The sequence below is a fragment of the Podarcis filfolensis genome (genome assembly GCF_964270895.1).
Source record: "Podarcis filfolensis genome assembly, chromosome: 1".
NCBI lineage: Eukaryota > Metazoa > Chordata > Lepidosauria > Squamata > Lacertidae > Podarcis > Podarcis filfolensis.
In genome coordinates, this window is record NC_139604.1 from 103,880,801 (window position 1) to 103,901,364 (window position 20,564).

At 40.7% G+C, this 20,564-nt stretch overlaps 1 protein-coding gene across 4 annotated transcripts in view; it reads left to right on the forward strand.

The window, feature by feature from the left end:
* Nucleotides 1–20,564, forward strand: part of MIPOL1 (mirror-image polydactyly 1) — a 187,970-nt gene that overhangs the window by 85,914 nt on the left and 81,492 nt on the right. For all 4 annotated transcript variants that reach the window (XM_083616858.1, XM_083616859.1, XM_083616860.1 and 1 more), the window contains one exon: nt 11,928–12,035. In XM_083616858.1, coding sequence (XP_083472984.1) covers nt 11,928–12,035 — 108 coding nt within the window. The remainder of the gene's footprint in view (nt 1–11,927; nt 12,036–20,564) is intronic.

The window sequence follows — 20,564 nt, forward strand, 5'->3', positions numbered from 1 at the left end:
CCAAACAACTAAAAGGATATTAATTTTTTTATTATTATGTTCTTTATTACGTGTGTGTGTGTGTGTGTGTGTTTATGTATGTTATGCAGTGCTCTTTTTCTAAAAAAATGTTTAGGAGTACTCTCATTTTGACTGAAGAAAATCACCATTTTATAGTTCAAATTGGGAAAAATAAATACAGTAAATGGACGAAAGTACAATGCAAAGATTCACAAAATGTTTAGGGGTATGTGCACCCCCAGGAAAAAAGCACTGGTGTTACGTATTACATGCAAATTTATACTTTTCAAAATGCAACCATATTGTCAACTCGTTGGAACGTGAGATGAAAACTACCTATAACAGTTCATTGTCTCCTCTTTTTGTTTTAGAATCCTCATCTGTGTAAGTTTTTGGTTAAAAATAAATAAATTTGCTGCCATTAAACTTGCAGGTGCAATTAAACAGGAGTAAAGCACTCAAGCTAGCATCCGAGCAGCTATGAGTGGATTATTACTCCTTTTCCTTTGAATGGGAGCCCTCCATCTCATGTCACACCCTACTTTAAAAATCTCCTTGCTTCCAGAAGAGGTTTCCCATGTGCCTTAAGAGTGAGGAAGCAGCTCTGTTGAGCAACGTAAGTGCAAAGCTCCCATAGGTGGGCAGAACCTTGTGGTCCTCCGGTTATTCGGAGTCAGTCGTCGTGCTGAGGCAGCCTAACAAATTAGACTGCACTCCCGTTCAAATATACATGGGAGTAAACCTTGTTGAAATCATTGGGCTTCTTTATCCAGTTGGTGCTCTTGTGAAAGCACAAGGTCTTTTGGTTGAGCAGGGATGTCTGCTAACTGTAGGAGGTCAGCTAATTTTAGCTGAATCCACCCCACACACACATCTCCAGTACCCCTTGAAATTCTGTTTTGAAAGTTCCTCTGATCCTAGGCTCTAGTGACAGGCTGGTTATAGTAACTTCATGGAGTAGCAGGGATCCTTTGAAGACATTTCTGCTGGATTCTGCTCAGAGGACCTTACCTCTTTCTCAGTAAACATGCTTGCTCTGGATCTGCTAGACATTGGCAGTGGTTGAGAAATATTTGTATCTCCCTGGTGTATAAAGACAGACCCTGGATTAAGGGTCTTAAAATAGGCCGCTAGAAAGATTACACATTCCAAACCTAACACCATTTTCTTGTAAAGCACTTAATTTATATTATTTATATTATTTCAGCTTTTCTGTTAAATTTTCAGTTTCTTGCAGCCCATCTACCATAAAGGCCTTTTGTAAGAATTTAAAGAATATGCATTATACAACAAGGCCAACAAGAAGAGATACTTAAGCAGTTTACAACTCAACTGAGAGTTCAATATGTAAAAAAGGCAAACAAATATGAAGTCACCTGCAAACTCCTGATCTGGAAAAGTAATAACTGAACGAAAAGATTAATAAATGATTTGGTAGTGACTATGGCATAGTGATCCACAATATTTGTTTCTTGAACTAATGTGTCGGTATTTTGCAAAGGACGAGAAACATTCCTGTCCTTTTGTGTTATAACTGCCAACTTAACATTTAGGCAATATTCTTGTTTGCATATGGATTTCAAGAAAATCCATTGAAGCTTATTTGAAAACCAGCTCATTAGAATGACAGTTTGTTTACAGAATTTTGTTTTCCTGTCTGTCAACTTAAATTGGTGGCATCCAACCAAGCAAGAGTTACAGTTATGCAAAAAGACTGCCTCTCTTCATTGCTCCTTCTGCAATAACTGAAGTTTCTTTTATTTCACTGCTGAGGAATCATTGGACAAAAAAATGTTTGCTCTAAGTTACAGAAAAGCAGTATACTTTTTCCATGCTCAGAACCAATTGAGCTATGTAACACGTGCCACTCTGTCCCCTTATCCTAGATGTTTGGATTGGGACTTTAGAAAGGGTGTGTTACATGCGCTCTTACGACACTCTATTTATTATTCATTCGACATTCCCAAAGCTGAACGTTTACCCTGAAAATAGGCTCATATGAGTTGCCAGTGGATATATTATCATATCAATAATATTTAGTTTTTATAAATAATGTGCACACCCCTTCCCACCCACACTAGGACTAATTTGGTTTCTACATTTGGCAAAAAATAATCCTGTTCCTAGATTGGATCTGGTGTTGTTTGATTGCTGTGTTGGGAATACCTCCTCTGCTGATTCCCTGTGCTTTTCACACCTTCTTAGCTTGTTTTTCTTTATATAGAACATGGATCCCACCCTGCTTCTAATAATAATAATAATTATTATTATTATTATTATTAATTTTTAAGCTTATGAATACACAGCTGAAATTGTGTTTATTGAAGCATGGATACATAGAAAAATCCTTTATGCCACTAACACGCAGGCACCACCAACTTCTTCGATTTTCTCTTCTTTTCTGCTGAAGAATTTTGCTTTCCCGATTACAGGCTGTTTGGGCAGTTTCCCCTTGCCCAGGACTTTGTAGTAACCCGAGCGTACAACATCAATAACTGGAGCTAATCCCGCCTGATTTTTGGCATAGTTGAGTCTTGTCTGCTCACTAACAAGTGTCCAGAGTTTCTCGAGATTCACTGTAGGACAGAAGTGCTGGTTTTTCTTCAAGTGGTAATGTCTCATACCAGCTTTTCCAAAATAACCAGGACGATATTTGTCAGAATTAATTCTGTGGTGGTGCAAACCCCCAGAGCCAGTGTGGTGTAGTGGTTAAGAGCGGTAGTCTCGTAATCTGGGGAACCGGGTTCGCGTCTCCGCTCCTCCACATGCAGCTGCTGGGTGACCTTGGGCCAGTCACACTTCTCTGAAGTCTCTCAGTCTCACTCACCTCACAGAGTGTTTGTTGTGGGGGAGGAAGGGAAAGGAGAATGTTAGCCGCTTTGAGACTCCTTAGGGTAGTGATAAAGCGGGATATCAAATCCAAACTCTTCTTGTTCTTCTTCTTCTTTACCACGGCCTCCAGGATGCTTCCTGTGTTTACTGATATGTCCGTGGCCATGGCTAACATGACCCCTCAGTTTCCTGGTCTTCCTCAGTCTGGAAGGCATCTTACTGGGCCAGAGTCAAAGGGAAAGAGCACCTGCTCCTAATTATGTGGTTCTGAGGTAGTCAGCCTGGTGACTCCCATTTGTTGTACTACAACTCCTAATCATCTCATACCAGTTCATGTCCATGCTGTGTGAAGTTGACAGGGATTGGGGAAGTTGGACGACCAGCTGTTGTCCAGAAAAACCTGGTGGGTACCACATTCCGAGGGCACCACCCTGAGTGGGCACATGACTTCCTAAGTGTTCAACAGACACACACACACCCCACGTTGCCTTCTCCTCACTTGCAGGTTCTGCTGGCTTCTGACTCAAGATACAAGATCTGGCCACATCATGCCCAATTGGGGGCACTCGCTTTTCCTAGCAATCTTTGTTGTTCGGGGGTTCTTTGGGGACTATGTTGAAATTGCGGTGAAGATCAAATATGAACAATGCAGCCCCCTCAGAGGGAGGGTGTTGAAGCTCGTGCTGTTGCGACTGTTGTAAATTAATTAATAAATAAATAAATAATAGTAGTAATGACACTATTGCCATTTTTTATTTCCAAATGCCTGAGACATACACAAAATAATTCGTTGTACAAATTCCACTATATCTACTGTCGTCAGAACCTTGGCCTTTGTCAAGCGAGATCCTTTACCAGCCGACAACTTGTACTCATCTAGTTGTTTGCGGGAAATGAACGCACCATCTTTGTGTGCTGCACTAATAGGAATTGCTAGGAACGTTCATAGTTCTGGCATGTACAAATCAGCACTCTGAACCTTTTTAAGCCCATTGTACTGCAGTGGGTGCCTATTGTTTGAACAACTGGACAAAGGTGCATTATCTCAGGTTTGTAAAGTGTGCTTGAGCATACTAATCTACTACCTTGAGTACTATTTATCATCTTACATGCTTTGTTTATAAATAATTTATTGGAATAAGAGGCATGAAATTAGAAAATTGAATGAATAATCGAGCCTCTGTGTAAAACAGAAGCCTCTTATTTATATATAAGGCACATTTAAAAATAAATAAATAAATAAATCCAGCAGGCTGAGTAAATTAAATTTTTTAAGTCAAGTGTGGAATCGCACACAAATGTCTGATCCAGATTAAAAAGCAATTAGAATTTTGTTCTGCTGAAAGAAGTTTCCTGGAAATAGGAGAGAAGGCCAAGAAAAGTCGGGGGCAGGGGGGAGAAACAAGTTTAAAATAAAAATAAAAATAAAAATGAATAAATGAAAATATGTGCAAATGTGTTATCTACTCCAACCAAGTAGTTTTCGTCGCTCCAAAATTCCAGGGTGGCAATTCATACTCTTGTGGTTTTCCAGAAATAGCACAGAATTATCTGTCTTTTGAAAGTGCCATAACTATTGGCACAGCGTAAGGAAGTGAAATATACTGACTTCAGTATATTTAGGTATATATGTGAACTTGGGTATGTAAAAAGGTAAAGGGTCCCCTGACCATTAGGTCCAGTCGTGACCGACTCTGGGGTTGCGGTGCTCATCTCGCTTTATTGGCCGAGGGAGCCGGCGTACAGCTGGTCATGTGGCCAGCACGACTATGCCACTTCTGGCGAACCAGAGCAGCACATGGAAACGCCGTTTACCTTCCTGCTGAAATGGTACCTATTTATCTACTTGCACTTTGACGTGCTTTCGAACTGCTAGGTTGGCAGGAGCAGGGACCGAGCAACGGGAGCTCACCCCGTCGCGGGGATTTGAACCGCCAACCTTCTGATCGGCAAGGCTCTGTGGTTTAACCCACAGCAGGAAATCTGGTGCACAGGTACAAAACTGTGTCTGCTTTGTTCCTGCCCTGCTCTTGTGGCCTCCACAAACCAGAAAGCTAGCCATGGTTTGGTTTAGTGTTATGTGTGAAATTGGGCTTGTGGTTTGTCTCTCTCAAACAAACCATGAGCACTACGTCAAAAACAAAACTTGATTTATAGCTCATGGTTTGTTTGGAGCAAGATAAATCGTGCGCCCAGGTTTGCACAGAAGGCTATGCCAAACCACAATTTAGCTCCTGGTGGTGCAGCAGGGGCAAGGCAGAAGCAAAGTGGCCGCAATATTCTCACCATGTCCTAGCATGCTTGCTCATTCATACTAAGCCATAGTTCGGCTTAGCATTATGTGTGAACCAGACCACTGTCGACTCCAATGTTATTGTTAAGTTGTGGGTAAACATATCGGACGACACAGGGATTCTTCAAACAGCTCTTGTTTATTCACAGGCCAGAACAGAACTGAACTGAAGGGTTCAGTCAACCTGCTTATATGGAGCTCCAGTACAACGTAACTTTAACAATTTTCTAAAACTATCCAATCACTGAATGTCACTTTCGATCCCTTATTTGCATACTATCTACAGTATCCCTCTGCTGGCCCAGGGTGAGAACTTCAGTACATAACAGTTATGGCCTGGATTTGCTTGTGGAATGGGTCTTCCCTATCTGTTCTCCCCACGATTGCTGCTCCTGAAGGTTGGGAGATCCATCTGAATGGAATTGGGGGTGGGGGCTGCAACAAGAGGACAGAAATCAGCAGAAACTGGGAGGAGCAAGTGGTGTGAACTGAAGAGCATTTTGAGTCATGCAAGGCACAATCGGTTCTTAGCCAATATGCTTGTCAACAGTTTGATTTCACTGGATGCAAAATTGCATCCTCATCTTATCCTTTAGAACTGGTAGGTCAGGCATAGGCAAACTCGGCCCTCCAGATGTTTTGGGACTACAACTCCCATCATCCCTAGCTAACAGGACCAGTGGTCAGGGATGATGGGAATTGTAGTCCCAAAACGTCTGGAGGGCCGAGTTTGCCTATGCCTGTGCTAGGGGAAGCAACGGAACTGATACAAAAAGTCTGCTGAATAGGAATGGCTTATTCTGTGAGCATGATCCTCATCTCCCTCAGACATTTGCCTGAGAGTCATTGGGTGTTGATTGGTTATGAGAGCCAGTGTGGTGTAGTGGTTAAGAGCGATAGACTCGTAATCTGGGGAACTGGGTTTGCGTCTCCGCTCCTCCACATGCAGCTGCTGGGTGACCTTGGGCTAGTCACACTTCTCTGAAGTCTCTCAGCCCCACTCACCTCACAGAGTGTTTGTTGTGGGGGAGGAAGGGAAAGGAGAATGTTAGCCGCTTTGAGACTCCTTCGGGTAGTGATAAAGCGGGATATCAAATCCAAACTCCTCCTCCTCCTCCTGTTGTGTACATGCCTGCTCCAACCGGTCCACAGAACTTTGTAGGACAACTGGTAATAAATTAATCCAATAACTTACAAAAACAGGACACCTATGTAAAATCTGAAATGGTGGTCCTTGTTTTTCTCCCATCAGAAATGACTCCCATGTCTCTTAGATTGGACTAGTTCCTTCTAAGGTCTCTAAATACTGGTGACATGTTTGAAGGCCCATCCCATTGGTTCATGCTGACTAGCTCTCCAGGAGTCTTTCCAGCCCTACCTGGGATTGAACCTTGAAATTGGCAGCATGCAAACCACATGCTCTGTCACTGCCCTTCCTCAACAGATCTGCCAACTGCCATCACAAAATTAAATTTTCAAAAAAACATTGGACAAGTCAGAGGAGATATGATTGATAGTCGTATGTTGTGAACTGCCTTGAGATCTATGGGTGAAGGGCAGTACAGTGGTACCTCAGATTAAGTACTTAATTCGTTCCGGAGGTCCGTACTTAACCTGAAACTGTTCTTCACCTGAAGCACCACTTTAGCTAATTGGGCCTCCCGCTGTCGCTGCACCACCAGAGCACGATTTCTGTTCTCATCCTGAAGCAAAGTTCTTAACCTGAAGCACTATTTCTGGGTTATCGGAGTCTGTAACCTGAAGCGTATGTAACCTGAAGCGTATATAACCCGAGGTACCACTGTATACAAATTTCGCAAATGATGATAATAGCATGCATTGTTTGTTTCAGTTTGGTTCCTAATGTACTCATTATTCCATGGTAACTTTATTTAGTAGCATTTTGCCTAAAAGTAGTAGTAGTAGTAGTAGTAGTAGTAGTAGTAGTAATTTATTATTTGTACCCCGCCCATCTGGCTGGGTTTCCAGCCAGATGCCCTAATAAGATCATAAGCTCCAGTAACCTTCATGCAAATCAAATTAAATTGAGTGGGATTTGTGCTCCTCAAGAGTTGCATCTGAAATCACACACACACACCCCAACATGGTTTAACAGAATTTTGCATTCCACATTTCTTCTTCCTTTTATGCATAAACTGATATTTATTAGGAGCAAGACAAATATACAAAGTTATCTTTGAGTTCATGACAGCTTCAAGCTCAGACTGGATTACAGCAGTGAGACAAGTAGTGTTTAATCAAACCTTTTATGGCTTCTGATTTAGCAAGATGTTAGAGCCGCATTGCATTTTCCCCCAAGTTGAAATGTTAAATGTTTCTTTTCCTAATCAAATAATTTTTTTTCTAAAAATGCAGATGTTCCTGGGGTCTGACCTCTACCAAAGCTCTTTTTCTTTCTTTCTTTTTTTCACTCTTCTGAAATCCAGGAGGTTATAAACGGCTGGGCATTGTAAAAATAATCAGTTAAACACTCTTGTTGACTGCTTGCCAGAAGTGTAGAGGAAAGACTTCACAGTTTTTTAAAACGAAAAAAATAATAATTCAGAATTATGGCATAATTAAATAAATCTATCTAGACCATCATTTAGTGGAAGAAGAAGCTAATTCTTTTAAATGGAAAAGAAAAGGATAAAATCAATTTAGATAAATACAAGTGTTTCCAAACATCTGCTGCTCAAAGTACATAACTCACATTGACACCAAAGGTTGGTTTGTGTTTTGACTGGAAGAGTTTGATATTATTTTTGTCTGCAAAGGAAGGAGTTGTGTAGCATCCAAGTGGTGAGATATTTGCCTCTCAAGCAATCATGATGAATTTGGGACAAGGGGGAGACTGTGTGTTTTTTATTTTTAAAAAAAATCACAGTGAAAACTGCTTGCTTTCCTTGAGGAATCTTTGGATCGGAAACTGTCCTCATGTGCAGATCTTTCAAAAGAAAATAAAGAGAAGAACAGAATAATAAAACAGTTTTGAAATCTGTTAAACCACCTTTGTCTGGAACATGAAGTTTCATTCCAATATGTCAACTGAGTTTCAGTTTTGATTTTTGACTTTTTTAAAAAAAGTAGGATGTACACTATTAAAATAAGTTAAAAAATAAGCTAGGATCAAAAGATCATTGATAAAAACAAGCTTTGAAATCGGCTGCTCAGTGCACTGAATAAATGCTTCCTGTTTAGTAATCTCACTATCAGTAAACATAACTTGTCTCCTTCACCTTTGGCCTCAAACTGCGCAGGCTTAGTCTTGAGTCCCACTAGATTTGATGGGACCTTGGGCCAAATAGAGGGTCAATCCAGGCTCCCCTCCATGCAAGGCACTGGAAGAATGCTGGCAATAGATGAAGGCGGTCAATGCCATGGGAATCCTATAGACACAATTGGAAGCTTCATAGGAAACTGCCTCAGACTGTTACTCTATCTTCCTCCATATTGTCTACACTGACTGGCAATGTGTCTCCAAGGTTTCAGCCTCCAGAAATTCCCAGACCTACCTGGAGATGACGGATTGAATTCAAGGCATTCTGCAAGCAAAGCAGATGCTCTTCCACTTCTCTCCCCTGCCCAACCCCAGAATACTCCCCAGGTAGAGAATGGGGAAGGAAGGAAGCAACATGGAACTGAATTGAGCCTGAGCGTATGGAGGACTGCAGACTCAATCTCTTAACTATTTTACAATTCTGAAATTCCTTCACGGCCTAGGACCCTTGTACCTACCGGACCGCCTCTCCCGGTATGCTCCACAGAGGACCTTAAGGTCCATAAACAGCAACACCCTAGAGGTCCCGGGCCCTAAGGAAGTCAGATTAGCCTCAACCAGAGCCAGGGCCTTTTCAACACTGGCCCCGGCCTGGTGGAACACTCTGCCTCATGAGACCAGGGGCCTGCAGGATCTGATTTCTTTCCGCAGGGCCTGTAAGACAGAGTTGTTCCACCTAGCCTTTGACTTGGAATCAACTTGATCCCCTCCCCCCTTTCCTTTCTCCTTCTGTGATGGAACTCCTATTTGGGGACTTCCCTGGCTTTTTTTCTGGCCCCCGTAGGACCAGTCTGGATAGTTGGCCTTGGTGAAGATTTGATGTTTTCATCCCCAAAAAGTTTTGATTTGAGTTTGTCTGAAATGAGGCTGTATTTTAATGTTGTATTTTAATCTTGTTTTTAAGTTGTGTTTTAATCAATTGTTTTTATACCTGGTGTTAGCCACCCTGATCCCGGTCTTGGCTGGGGAGGGTGGGGTATAAATAAAAATTATTATTGTACATGTACACTACTTTATGTCGTCTGCTCCCAACCTGAGTACAAAGACAAGAGCTTGTTTCCAACAGCATCATCCATACAAGGGTTTCTGCTTGTGCAGTGGAACTTCCTCTCCCTTTCGTCTCCTCTCCTCCCTTCATGTACCCCACAACTCCATCCCCAAATCTGCTCCATGGGATTGGGGAAAACTCCATAAAAATTGGGAGGGGAGAAGACAGAGGGAAAGTGAATCAGATGACTAAATCAGATGCAACCCGCATCTATCAACTACTTTCTCTTTCAAATATTATGGCCTAGTGAAATCCTGGTGCCGAGATATAAAAGCAGAGCTTATTTTCTCCAAAGGTTAGTTGTTCTCTGGATTGTGTGAGGGAGAAAGTGAGATTCACCTTCCAAATCCTACTTCTGGGATTAGGCAAGGTTTTCTTATTTCTAATCTAAAGAAATAAACAGCACCAGAACTCCTCCAGAATGCATGTTAGATGTTTATAATATACTTCTGTCACAATAAGGAAAGCTGCTTGGTGATGTTGATACCAGGTTCAAGCTAACATTAAAGGACTTTTGTTTTCCAATTATTCCTATCCTATCAACCTGAATCTTCTAGATATTTGCATAGACAAGTTTTCTTACTGATCACTCTAGTTGCATCAATCCAGTTAACATCTTGAGGAGCATTAAACTAATATTAAATGAAAGCTATAATTGTTCCAGTTCATTTCACTCTTAAACATATTTAAATTTCATTGATTTTAGTAGGACCTAAGCATTTGCTACTGTAGATTGGACTCTAGCCAGTCTGCACATCTGGATGTTGCTTATGAGAATAAATAGTTCAATATGGAAAATGCCTTATTTTCCACAAAAATCTGTTCTTTCTTATTGGCATTCTGTACCTGTTCTCTTCAGGAATTGCTTATATTGCAATTTTATTAATATTGTAACTTTGTTATTCATTGGAGAAAGACATTTGTGCTTATTCAGAGATTAATATATGTATGTAAAATCTCTCTGCGATAACATACCCCATGGGTGTTATCCAACTGTAGTATTTTGTTTGTGCGAATGAGCCTTACCTTTCCTCTCTTCTGTTTACACCCCTCCACACACACACACATACCCAGGAGGTTGTGAGGGCTATACAAAAAAAAGGAAGTTTTGTTATGCCCATTGGTACATTGTTGGGATTTGCCCCATGTACAGTGGTACCTCAGGTTAAGTACTTAATCCGTTCCGGAGGTCCGTACTTAACCTGAAACTGTTCTTAACCTGAAGCACCACTTTAGCTAATGGGGCCTCGTGCTGCTGCCATGCCGCCGCCGCACGATTTCTGTTCTCATCCTGAAGCAAAGTTCTTAACCTGAAGCACTATTTCTGGGTTAGCAGAGTCTGTAACCTGAAGCATATGTAACCCGAGATACCACTGTATCTGTTAGCAATATTGCACTCCAAAATGAATTCTCCCAAAGTTTGGGGCACATTTCAGGAAATGTGTTTTTCAGTTGTCAAGTTTCACACTGCTGAGTGTGCAAATGTTATCATTTTCTTACTTTTCTTAACATTTTCTGGTATACAGTTGACTTTAGAGTGTTTATGTTACAGATCTCCATGCTTTCAGAGGTTCCCTTTTATGTTTTGTGATTGTTCTCCAGCCTCCCTTATACACCTTATGGTTCTTTGGTCTTGAATTCTTTTGTCTTTATTTTGCCCTCCAAACCACCATTTTACCCTTATGCCAGGATAACTAGGAATTGCACCTCATGACCTTCTGGAAAGTTGGTTAGATGCCCATCCAATATCTTGGGCTATGTCTTAGTTGTTTAATTCTTTGAAGCATGCTCCCTGTCGCACAAATAATTAACAATTCTGCTGCTTAGTACTAAACTCTAATTATTAATGCAAACACATGATGTTTATAGCTGTATCTTTAACTGGCATGAGATAGGGTGTGCAGTGTATAATCTGTTTTGTTTCACATTATTTTTAATAAGCAATGCATAACATTGTGGATGTAACTTCCAATTCAACATTTTACATGACAGCTTTACTTTCCCGTATATAAAATCATCTAAGTCAGAATGTAGACAAGTCTCTCTCTTTCTCTCTCTCTCTCTCTCTCTCTCTCTCTCTCTCTCTCTCTCTCTCTCGTGTGTGTGTAACTATTTAATACCAAAATTGCTTCTCATTCTGACTTAGAATATTATTTTTTCTCAATAATTTATATGCCATCTTTCAGATATGTTGTGTTAGTCATGGGAATTTGCATTTTTGTCTGTGAGTAATTATACCGTGAGAGAATGAATAAACCAAGATCTGTGCTATCCCATATGCTAGATCACAACATGTTTAAATGTGAAGTTTAAATCAATGCAATAATAATAATATAATATAATATAATATAATATAATATAATATAATATAATATAATATAATATGTTTTATTTGCATTAATTCATTTGGCTTGCTGGAGGAGAAAAGATCTGTCCCAGCTCCTTCACTTAATGGGATTCTTCCCTCGTTGCAGTGCAAACTGCTGGAGCAGGAGCTTCATCATATGAAAGAGCAGAACCAGACTTCTGCAAACAACACGAGACATCTGACTGCTGAAAACAATCAAGAACGTGCTCTGAAGGTAAATCTCCATTCCTTCTTGCAGGCAAATTAAGGTTGTAAGCCCTGGGTGCCAGCTTTCTGTGCTGCATATATCAGTTGTGTACATTTCGGCAGAAGTGAGCTTCGCTGTTTGCCAACAACCCCTTCTTTAAACACAGATACAGCACCCTTCTGTTATGGTATTATTTAGTGGTGTGTGCACGCCTATGAGCACAACAAAATAAAAACAACATATTCTCCAAATTGACAGGCTGTGTTATGGTAACTAACGTTCAATTCACACCGGTTCGCTTCTGGCAGTATTCTAGCTCTATAGTGTTTGGGGGGAAATTGTCGCTGTTTGCCCAGCGGTAACTGTACAAAATGAATATTTCTAAAGAATGTCTGTTTGATATGCTTCAGGTAGTGTGTGCTGTATTAATAAGATTGTTGACCTATCCTAGTAGTGACCACATAGTTGATACTGATGTTTGCAAAAGGGTAGCTTGTGAGTCCTCTTTCCAGTTTCAGCGGGGGAAGTCTTGTCAGAAAGGATAAAAGGGAGAAAGAGATAAAAAGGAGGAGGAGGAAGAGAGAAGGAAAGAAGAGAAAGATAAAAGGCAGCAAAGTGGGAAGATTTGAGGAAATGATACTTTAGCTTTAGAAAGGGCATCTTATGTTGACACTGCATTTCCTTGCTAGACCCTCTTAGGAACCAAAAGGAGAAAACAGATTAAAATAATGTTTTTAAAAGATCCATGTTGTCCTTGCACCAAGCCAATGCATGCAGAGGCTTTTACTTCAGGCAAGTGACGGTAAAGGCTCACAGCAGGCAGGAGTCATCATTCAGGAGCAGGGCAAGAAGTTCAGAATTGGACAGAAGCCTGGAAGATGTCCCAACGAGTTTTCCTGCCAAGACAAGGTGTGGTGAGCTCACATGCAAGACTCTCACCTTGTAGGAATATTAGGGTTGCAAGCATACACTTAGTTGGAGTGGGTGGGTCTGATCCCATCTGTGAAGGTGGGGCCTGGTTCTGAGCAGCAAGGCTTCATACTCCAGTTCAAACTCCAGTTCAGTTGCTGCCACCTTCTGTTCAACCTTCTCCACCCCCATCGGAGCCTGTTCTCAAACCTGATCCCAGCAGCACTGCGGGGCTCATGAGACATATATTTCTACATCATCCCAACATGCATAATGAAAAGAAAAGAGAGATCTTTGTCTGGAGCCTACAGTTGTTTTACTACTTTAAACTTGTTCTCATTTCCCACCTTTCTTTTTGTTAAGTTGGCTTGAGGATCAACATTTCTGTTGTCTATATTGATTAGTTCTGAAATGTGAAAACATTTGTCCCCGTTAGGGATGGAGAAGAAAAGTGAACCCCATTCAATTTAAAAGCGAACCTGCCCAATTCACACTTTCCAAAGCAATATGTAAACCGAAATGCAGCCGCCCTCTGAAATTAGCACATCTCCAAATTTTCTGGTGCAGTACACCGGCCAAACAGTGTGTTCAAAAATGCATATACTTGGGTAATGTGTGCATTAAATGCGTATATTAGCAAAAATGATGCACACAAAAACACACGTGCAAAAATGTACTATAGTAATTTCTTTGCAAAATTGTGTATATGAGCCAAAATTGTATATAATGTATATATTGGGAGGAATTCACAATAAAATGCTGGTAGATTTTCATGAGGACTTGAAAAAAAGGTTCTCCAATTTAAGACTGGAAAAATGAGAACCTGAGAAAAAACAGATTTGCCCATTCCTAGGCTCTATCAACAAGTGGACTTGTGGCAACTCATGAAGCTAAGTATAGTCATAATACGTGGAATTTTCACAAAACAGTAGATATAAAACCAATCCTTGTTTGTGTGTCATGGGAAGGCTCAAAAAGCACTTAGATGAGGGGGGGAATTAGGCTAACGTGAAATCAAATGTTAATTCATCCTCGGATGTCCAAGGTGCTTGTTACTTAGTTATTGTTTAATTATCTGCACCAAGCCCAGCATTTATCATTCCAGTCACACAGGGCTAAACTATTAAACTTCCATTCAGAAATGAATATTTGTGCCTGCGACACTGAAGTAACATTGCTCAGAGTTGTCACATTTGATACTTTGAAGTTACTGTGCCAAAGTAGTTATTACCCACCCTATGCATTTTCACACTGTAAATGTTTTCATGTATTCCTGCAAGGCAGTTGAGTCATTCAGAGAGGAATACACAGTTTTCCTCTTTGGCAAAATTGTCCTGTTTACAATACATAATATTTGTCTCCACAAATATTCTTTTCAGTAAAGCTAAAACATTGTAATTGACTTTTGAAAAGTGGACTCGTATTGAAGACATTTTTACAGCTATCTATTTCTCAATTAATCCCATTTATGAATCACTTTCTATGAAATGTCTCAAGGTGATTCAGCAATGAAAACATCAACAGTAGAAACATATGTAGCATAGAGCAGGTTCATATATCAAAACCATTTCAAATGTGCAAATACAGATTGGGATAAAATATGGTCTTAAAAGGCTTATTGAGAAAAGGAAGGTCTTGTGTAGGTGCTGAAATCCTAACAGAAATGGCACCTGTCTGGTACATAAGAAGATGGTGTTCCAAAGGGTAGGGGCATTCACACTACCCTTTCTATAATTATCCTAATTGTTTCCTTTGAGATTCATCTATTTCGTCCATGTTTCCAGCAACAGCAGGTATGTGCAGTAAATATTGTAGGTTTGTTGTAGATAGTATAACACAGACGGATTAGGATGACGTCTTACAATTCTTAATGTGATTGATATTATTTGCGGCATAGAAACCCAGAGGTTTCAGCAACATCAATTGTTGCAATCTCTGAATCTGACAAATGTACCTTGCACATCATGGAAAATCAGAAATCTCACTTTGCACAAATATCATGACTACTGTATAGAGGTGTCTGAAAATGGCCACATGCCTCATGTGACCCAACTTCCAGAGATTCTATACTGCCTGAAAGCCAACAGTAGAAGAATTAGACAGGGCTAATCTTTCACAGGGCTAACTAGCCAAGTGGAATTGCCTCTTGGCTATTTCCCCGCTTCCGAAAAAGAAAAACTCACACGCTCCTTAGAAGTAGCATGCCACTTTGTGCGGTGAGATTTTGATTCAGATGATATTTACATATGTGGCTCTCTTTACACAAATAGTACTATTGACTCATTTGTATGAGTAATTTTAATTGTGTGCCTAAGTGTCCGTTTCACTGGAGATGAAAGCACATATTAGCAAGAGTATTCTTTCGCTTGTTACCAAAGACAAAAGGATTGAGAGCACAGCAGCCTTTTTCTTTGTGGTTAAAAGAAGGAGACATTTGGTCAAGGAAAAAATATTTCCAGAAGCAAAATAGATTACATTTAAGTGGTGAGTTAATCCCAGTGTACATTGAGGCCTGAAGGGAGGGGGTTTAATATAAACGTTTAATAATACGTAGCTTGTTTAGTTCATATATGCACAATAATACTATTGTCCGGGAAAACATTTCAAATGAATAGGAGCAGCAGGTTTTGGGGTTTGTTTTTTTTTCTAGTCCTGCCCCAGGTTTGCTTGTTTTTGAAACATGAATCAAACATTTTAGATGCCTGGGATTCTTCAACACTATACAGAATGTTCAGATATTAAAATTAAAAATGAAGGTGGGGTAGGGACAAGAAAATCGTTCCATGCTCTTTAATTTTGCTTTTACTGCTGCATCTCTGTAAGGAACCGATTTTGTAGCCAAAAGAGAGATGTCACACTACCAGAAATGTAAGTTGTTGTGAAGCAATATGATTTATTTTATGGGGGGGGGGATCATATGAAAAGGTTTTTCCTCTGGGGGACACGCTGTTAATCTAAACCTGGGATGTAAGTCAAATACATATATAAATTGACCCAGGTGAAGTGTTAAATATCCTCTTTCCTTTAAAGTGGGATTGTTTTATAGAATCACAACGTACCCTCTCGTGTCAAAATAAGCCTCCATTAGATTTTCCCATTCACCGTGAGTGCATAACGATACATTGTTGTTTGTGCTCTAGTGAAATCTTATAAACGCTGGTTACGTAAACCCTTCACCCCAAAAGCAAGCCTTAGGAAGCTCTAAATAGCAAAGGTCTTTCTCTGACCCATGCATGACCTCCTTATCTGAAAATGCCGTTCCACCTTCGGTCTGTAATAGACACTGAGGAGACATAGGTGGGGCAAAGCATATATAAATATTTCTAAGCCTCGTCTGTTTTCTAAAAAATAGTACCAGGGCCCCTTTACCTGATATAGCCTCTTTCTTTTGTGTGGCTTGAAATTTGTAGATGTCATGAGCGAGTTCCCCACAAGAGATGAGACAAAAGCAGGGGAGGCCTTAATGCATTCTCAAGGCTGCCAACTAGCCTTGGCTCAAAAGATAATACATGTTTGCACTTTTCAGCTTTTCTTTCATTCTTAATCTGAAGGATCTTCTTGACTGCAGTCCTGTGACCAATGAGGACATCAGAAATGTATCTGTAAAAATAGTTTTGCAAACTATTTTTACCAAACTCCCTACCATAATAGTATCCAAGCCGGGAATTCTAAAACAAGAATAACACCTGCAAATGCAGGGAGATCTGTAAATTTTTATTTTTGCAACTTTTTAATAGTTTTAACATTTAAGCGTTGGTTCAGAATTTAGGGTCCCGTCCCCCCACTGGAAAAAGGAAACAATAAGGAAATTAATAAGTGTATGGTGGTGTATGGAGGCATGTGAGCCAGAAGTGAGAGCAAATACTAAATGAAGAAATCGTATTTCTTTTACAATCCACACTAGATAAATTATTGGCAGGGCTCTGGTGTTTCTAGCTGTACAGTAGGTAGAAATTCCTCAAGAATAACTTCCAAGTCATGAAAGCCCGCAAGAAGTAGGATGTTGCTGTTGCGTATTTGGGGATACTTGGTTAGACCTACTGGTCAGTTTCTCCTGTCTACTACTTGAAAGTTTCATCCATGAGATTGGTCTACCTCTGATTCAGACATAACGGCAAACTTTGACATTACATATGAACCAATTCCAGGTGTCTGTGACAAAACATACCCACCAGTAGCAGTGTAGATAAGTCTTCATTTCCAGTGGCTTTGACCTGTGTTGGAACAGTTGGAAATAAATACTTCTCCGCACATTGCTGCCGGCAGCTGCTTTTTGTCAGAACTTTATTGCTATGTTGTCCTGCTGAGTGCTGGCAGCCAACTAAGGCTCTATCCTGAAAGTATTTGCTTTACAGGTTCTAGGAAGCCATTCCCAGACCCAGAACACATAATGCTACATGGCATGGGAGCAGCTTCCATGTGGCTTCATCCATGCTTTCCCATTACGTGCATCATTTTATTTGTATGCCTCCTTTCCGTAGCTAAAACCATGCTCAAGGCAGCTTACAGCATGGGGGGGAAATAGATAATTATAAATACAACAAAAGTAGTCGAAACAATAAATAAAATACATCAAAAAGTGCACAGCCAGTTTGAAGAATTCCACATTAAATAAGAGCTGAAAATAACGACACCAAAAAAAATTGTTATCAATAAGAGGAACAAATCTCCCCAAACAATACCTAGAGTCTGTTCAGTAGCGTCAGTCTCTGTAGCTGGCGTCAGTCGGTGTCCTTCCCTCACCAGGCCAGGTGGGAATAGGCCTACACGGCAGGGAGCAGTTCTTCCTGGACTCACAGCCAAGATGGTCTCCAGAACACTGTTGAGGAGGAGAGTGACATGTGAGTGTTTTTTCTGTGTGATCATCCCCTTCTCTGGGAGCCAGGCATCATTTGCATGGGAAGAAACCACACCATGATTCATGCCATCCGTGTGCTTCTATCATATTGTCATTGTTGGTGTTACGTAGGAAGAAACTGCGGGGAAGTGGCTCCAGTGCTGCTCCGGGAATTTGTAAACCAGGGTCTACTGTGATCATGAGATGAGCAGATCACACAGCTAAACTCTGGTTCAGATGGTTTACTAAGCCAGCGAGAGTCATAATTGTGCCAAAAGGGCAATGTTCATGTCCCCTCTCTTCCACCACCTAAAGAATATTGTGCCTTTTACTGGATTTTAATCTGGTGTCCATGATTCATTTTCACAAAGAGCTGTGGATTTATTATCGGACATAAAAATTGTTGTTGTTGTTTAGTCGTTTAGTCATGTCCGACTCTTCATGACCCCATGGTCCAGAGCACGCCAGGCACTCCTGTCTTCCACTGCCTCCCGCAGCTTAGTCAAACTCATGCTGGTAGCTTCGAGAACACTATCCAACCATCTCGTCCTCTGTTGTCCCCTTCTCCTTGTGCCCTCCATCTTTCCCAACATCAGGGTCTTTTCCAGGGAGTCTTCTCTTCTCATGAGGTGGCCAAAGTATTGGAGCCTCAGCTTCAGGATCTGTCCTTCCAGTGAGCACTCAGGGCTGATTTCCTTCAGCATGGATAGGTTGGATCTTCTTGCAGTCCATGGGACTCTCAAGAGTCTCCTCCAACACCATAATTCAAAAGCATCAATTCTTCAGCGATCAGCCTTGTTTATGGTCCAAATTGGCACTGGCCTTATCTGAAGTCTTCTGTCACCTGCCAGCAGATTCTGCTATGCCCAATACTTGGTTGTCCCTTATTGCTCCAATATCGGGTGATAAAGGTGTAATAGAATGTAAATGTCACTCTAGATGTCTCAGTGTACAAGACAAGCAATTGTAACACACGCATAGAATGGATCCTCACATGTACATAATAGGCTTAACTATGAATCAACTATGCAGATCCCACATTCCCTCTGTGATTTGGAAAGCCAATAAGCTGTGTAGCGTGCTGTGATAGAATTCCTTCCTTGTTGCATGTTGTTCCTTCATAAGGGCTAGGCACAAATACTAAACATGACTACTACTCACAAGTAAGTCAAGCTGAACGCAGTCCCGCTGTGGGGAAGATATTAAAGCAGCACAAATACTTGGAGATTTCAGCCGAGACTATATTAGGATGTGTCATCCTTGCAGAACCTGATTGCTCAGTCCTGGCATGTACTTTGATTTGAGTATTTCATTATACTTATACAGAAATGAATTATTCAGTAGGAAGCAATAAGCTCAGAGAAGTTCTTCTCCTCTCTTACAGCGATAAATACAATGGCCTGGCATTCCCCGTTAAGAGTTCAATCTCCACTGATTTAAATATTCACTTAGGAGTGTTGTGATTTCAAAATCTTACCTTCCATTAAGGAGAAAAATGTAAATGTCGTTAATAGAAAAGGCATGAAGAATGTTAACATTACAGATAAACTAAATATAGTTCAGTTTGAAAGCAGAATTAACTGAACACCACTTGCCTATAAAATCTGCCAGTAATAACTTCTTGGGATGAACCTAGTCGGTTCACACTGTAGAACCAAACTTACAATTAAGATGAGCTCAGTTCACAAACCAGTAACCTGATGTATTTGGATTTTAAATACCCAAAGGCATCCATATGAAGAAAAGGTGTTAAATTCAAAGACCTCAGTCTAATATAAATGTGGATTAGGCTGTAAATATATGAAGTCCAAAATGGTATATCGACAGATATGTGAATAGACCTGTGTATAGTCAGGTCCAGTTCACTCAGTCAAAGAATGCAGTTATTAAAAAAATATATAGATATGAATATTTTTGCTCAAATGGCAGCATGCAAGTTTGGGCTAAAATGCTGTTATTGCACATCCTTCGCCCCCCCCCTGCTTTTGTAGGTATGTGTGCTACAGGGTTTTTTTTGGGGGGGGGGTTACTCTTACAGCATGTTTTATCTTATTATAGATAGGTAACGTAGATGAGTGGCAGATTGAATTCCTAAGTATCTCCAGTCAAAAGGATCAAGTGTCTGGTAATGCAGAAGAAAGCTGCTGCCTACCCAAGTAGACAACCTTGGACTTTATGGGCAAATAGTCCAAATACAAGACAACTACATACTGTGGGTGGTAGTTTGGAAGTGAGATTACCAATAGGATCCCACAGCATACAAAATATTACCTGTACAGTTAGGGATGAGGAATCTGCCCCTCCAGATCATAGAATCATAGAGTTGGAAGAGTCACCTAATTTAACCTCCTGCAATGCCAGAACCTCCATGAAAGCATCCATGACAGATGGCCATCTGACTCCTGCTTAAAAACCTCCAAGGAAGAAGAGTCCACAGCCTCCCAAGGGAGATAGCTCCACTGTTGAACAGGTCTTCCTGTTAGAAAGTTCTTCCTGATGTTTAGTCGGACTCTCCTTTCTTGTCACTCAAAGCCATTGGTTCAAGACCTACCCCTCCACAGCAGGAGAAAACAAGCTTGCTCCATCTTCTGTGTGACAGCCCTTGAGATATTTGAATATGTTGTTTAACTCCCATTAGCCCAGGCATAGGCAAACTCGGCCCTCCAGATATTTTTGAGACTACAATTCCCATCATCCCTGGCCACTGGTCCTGTTAGCTAGGGATGATGGGAGTTGTAGTCCCAAAACATCTGGAGGGCCGAGTTTGCCTGTGCTTGCATTAGCCCCACCCAACATGGCCAGTGGCTAGG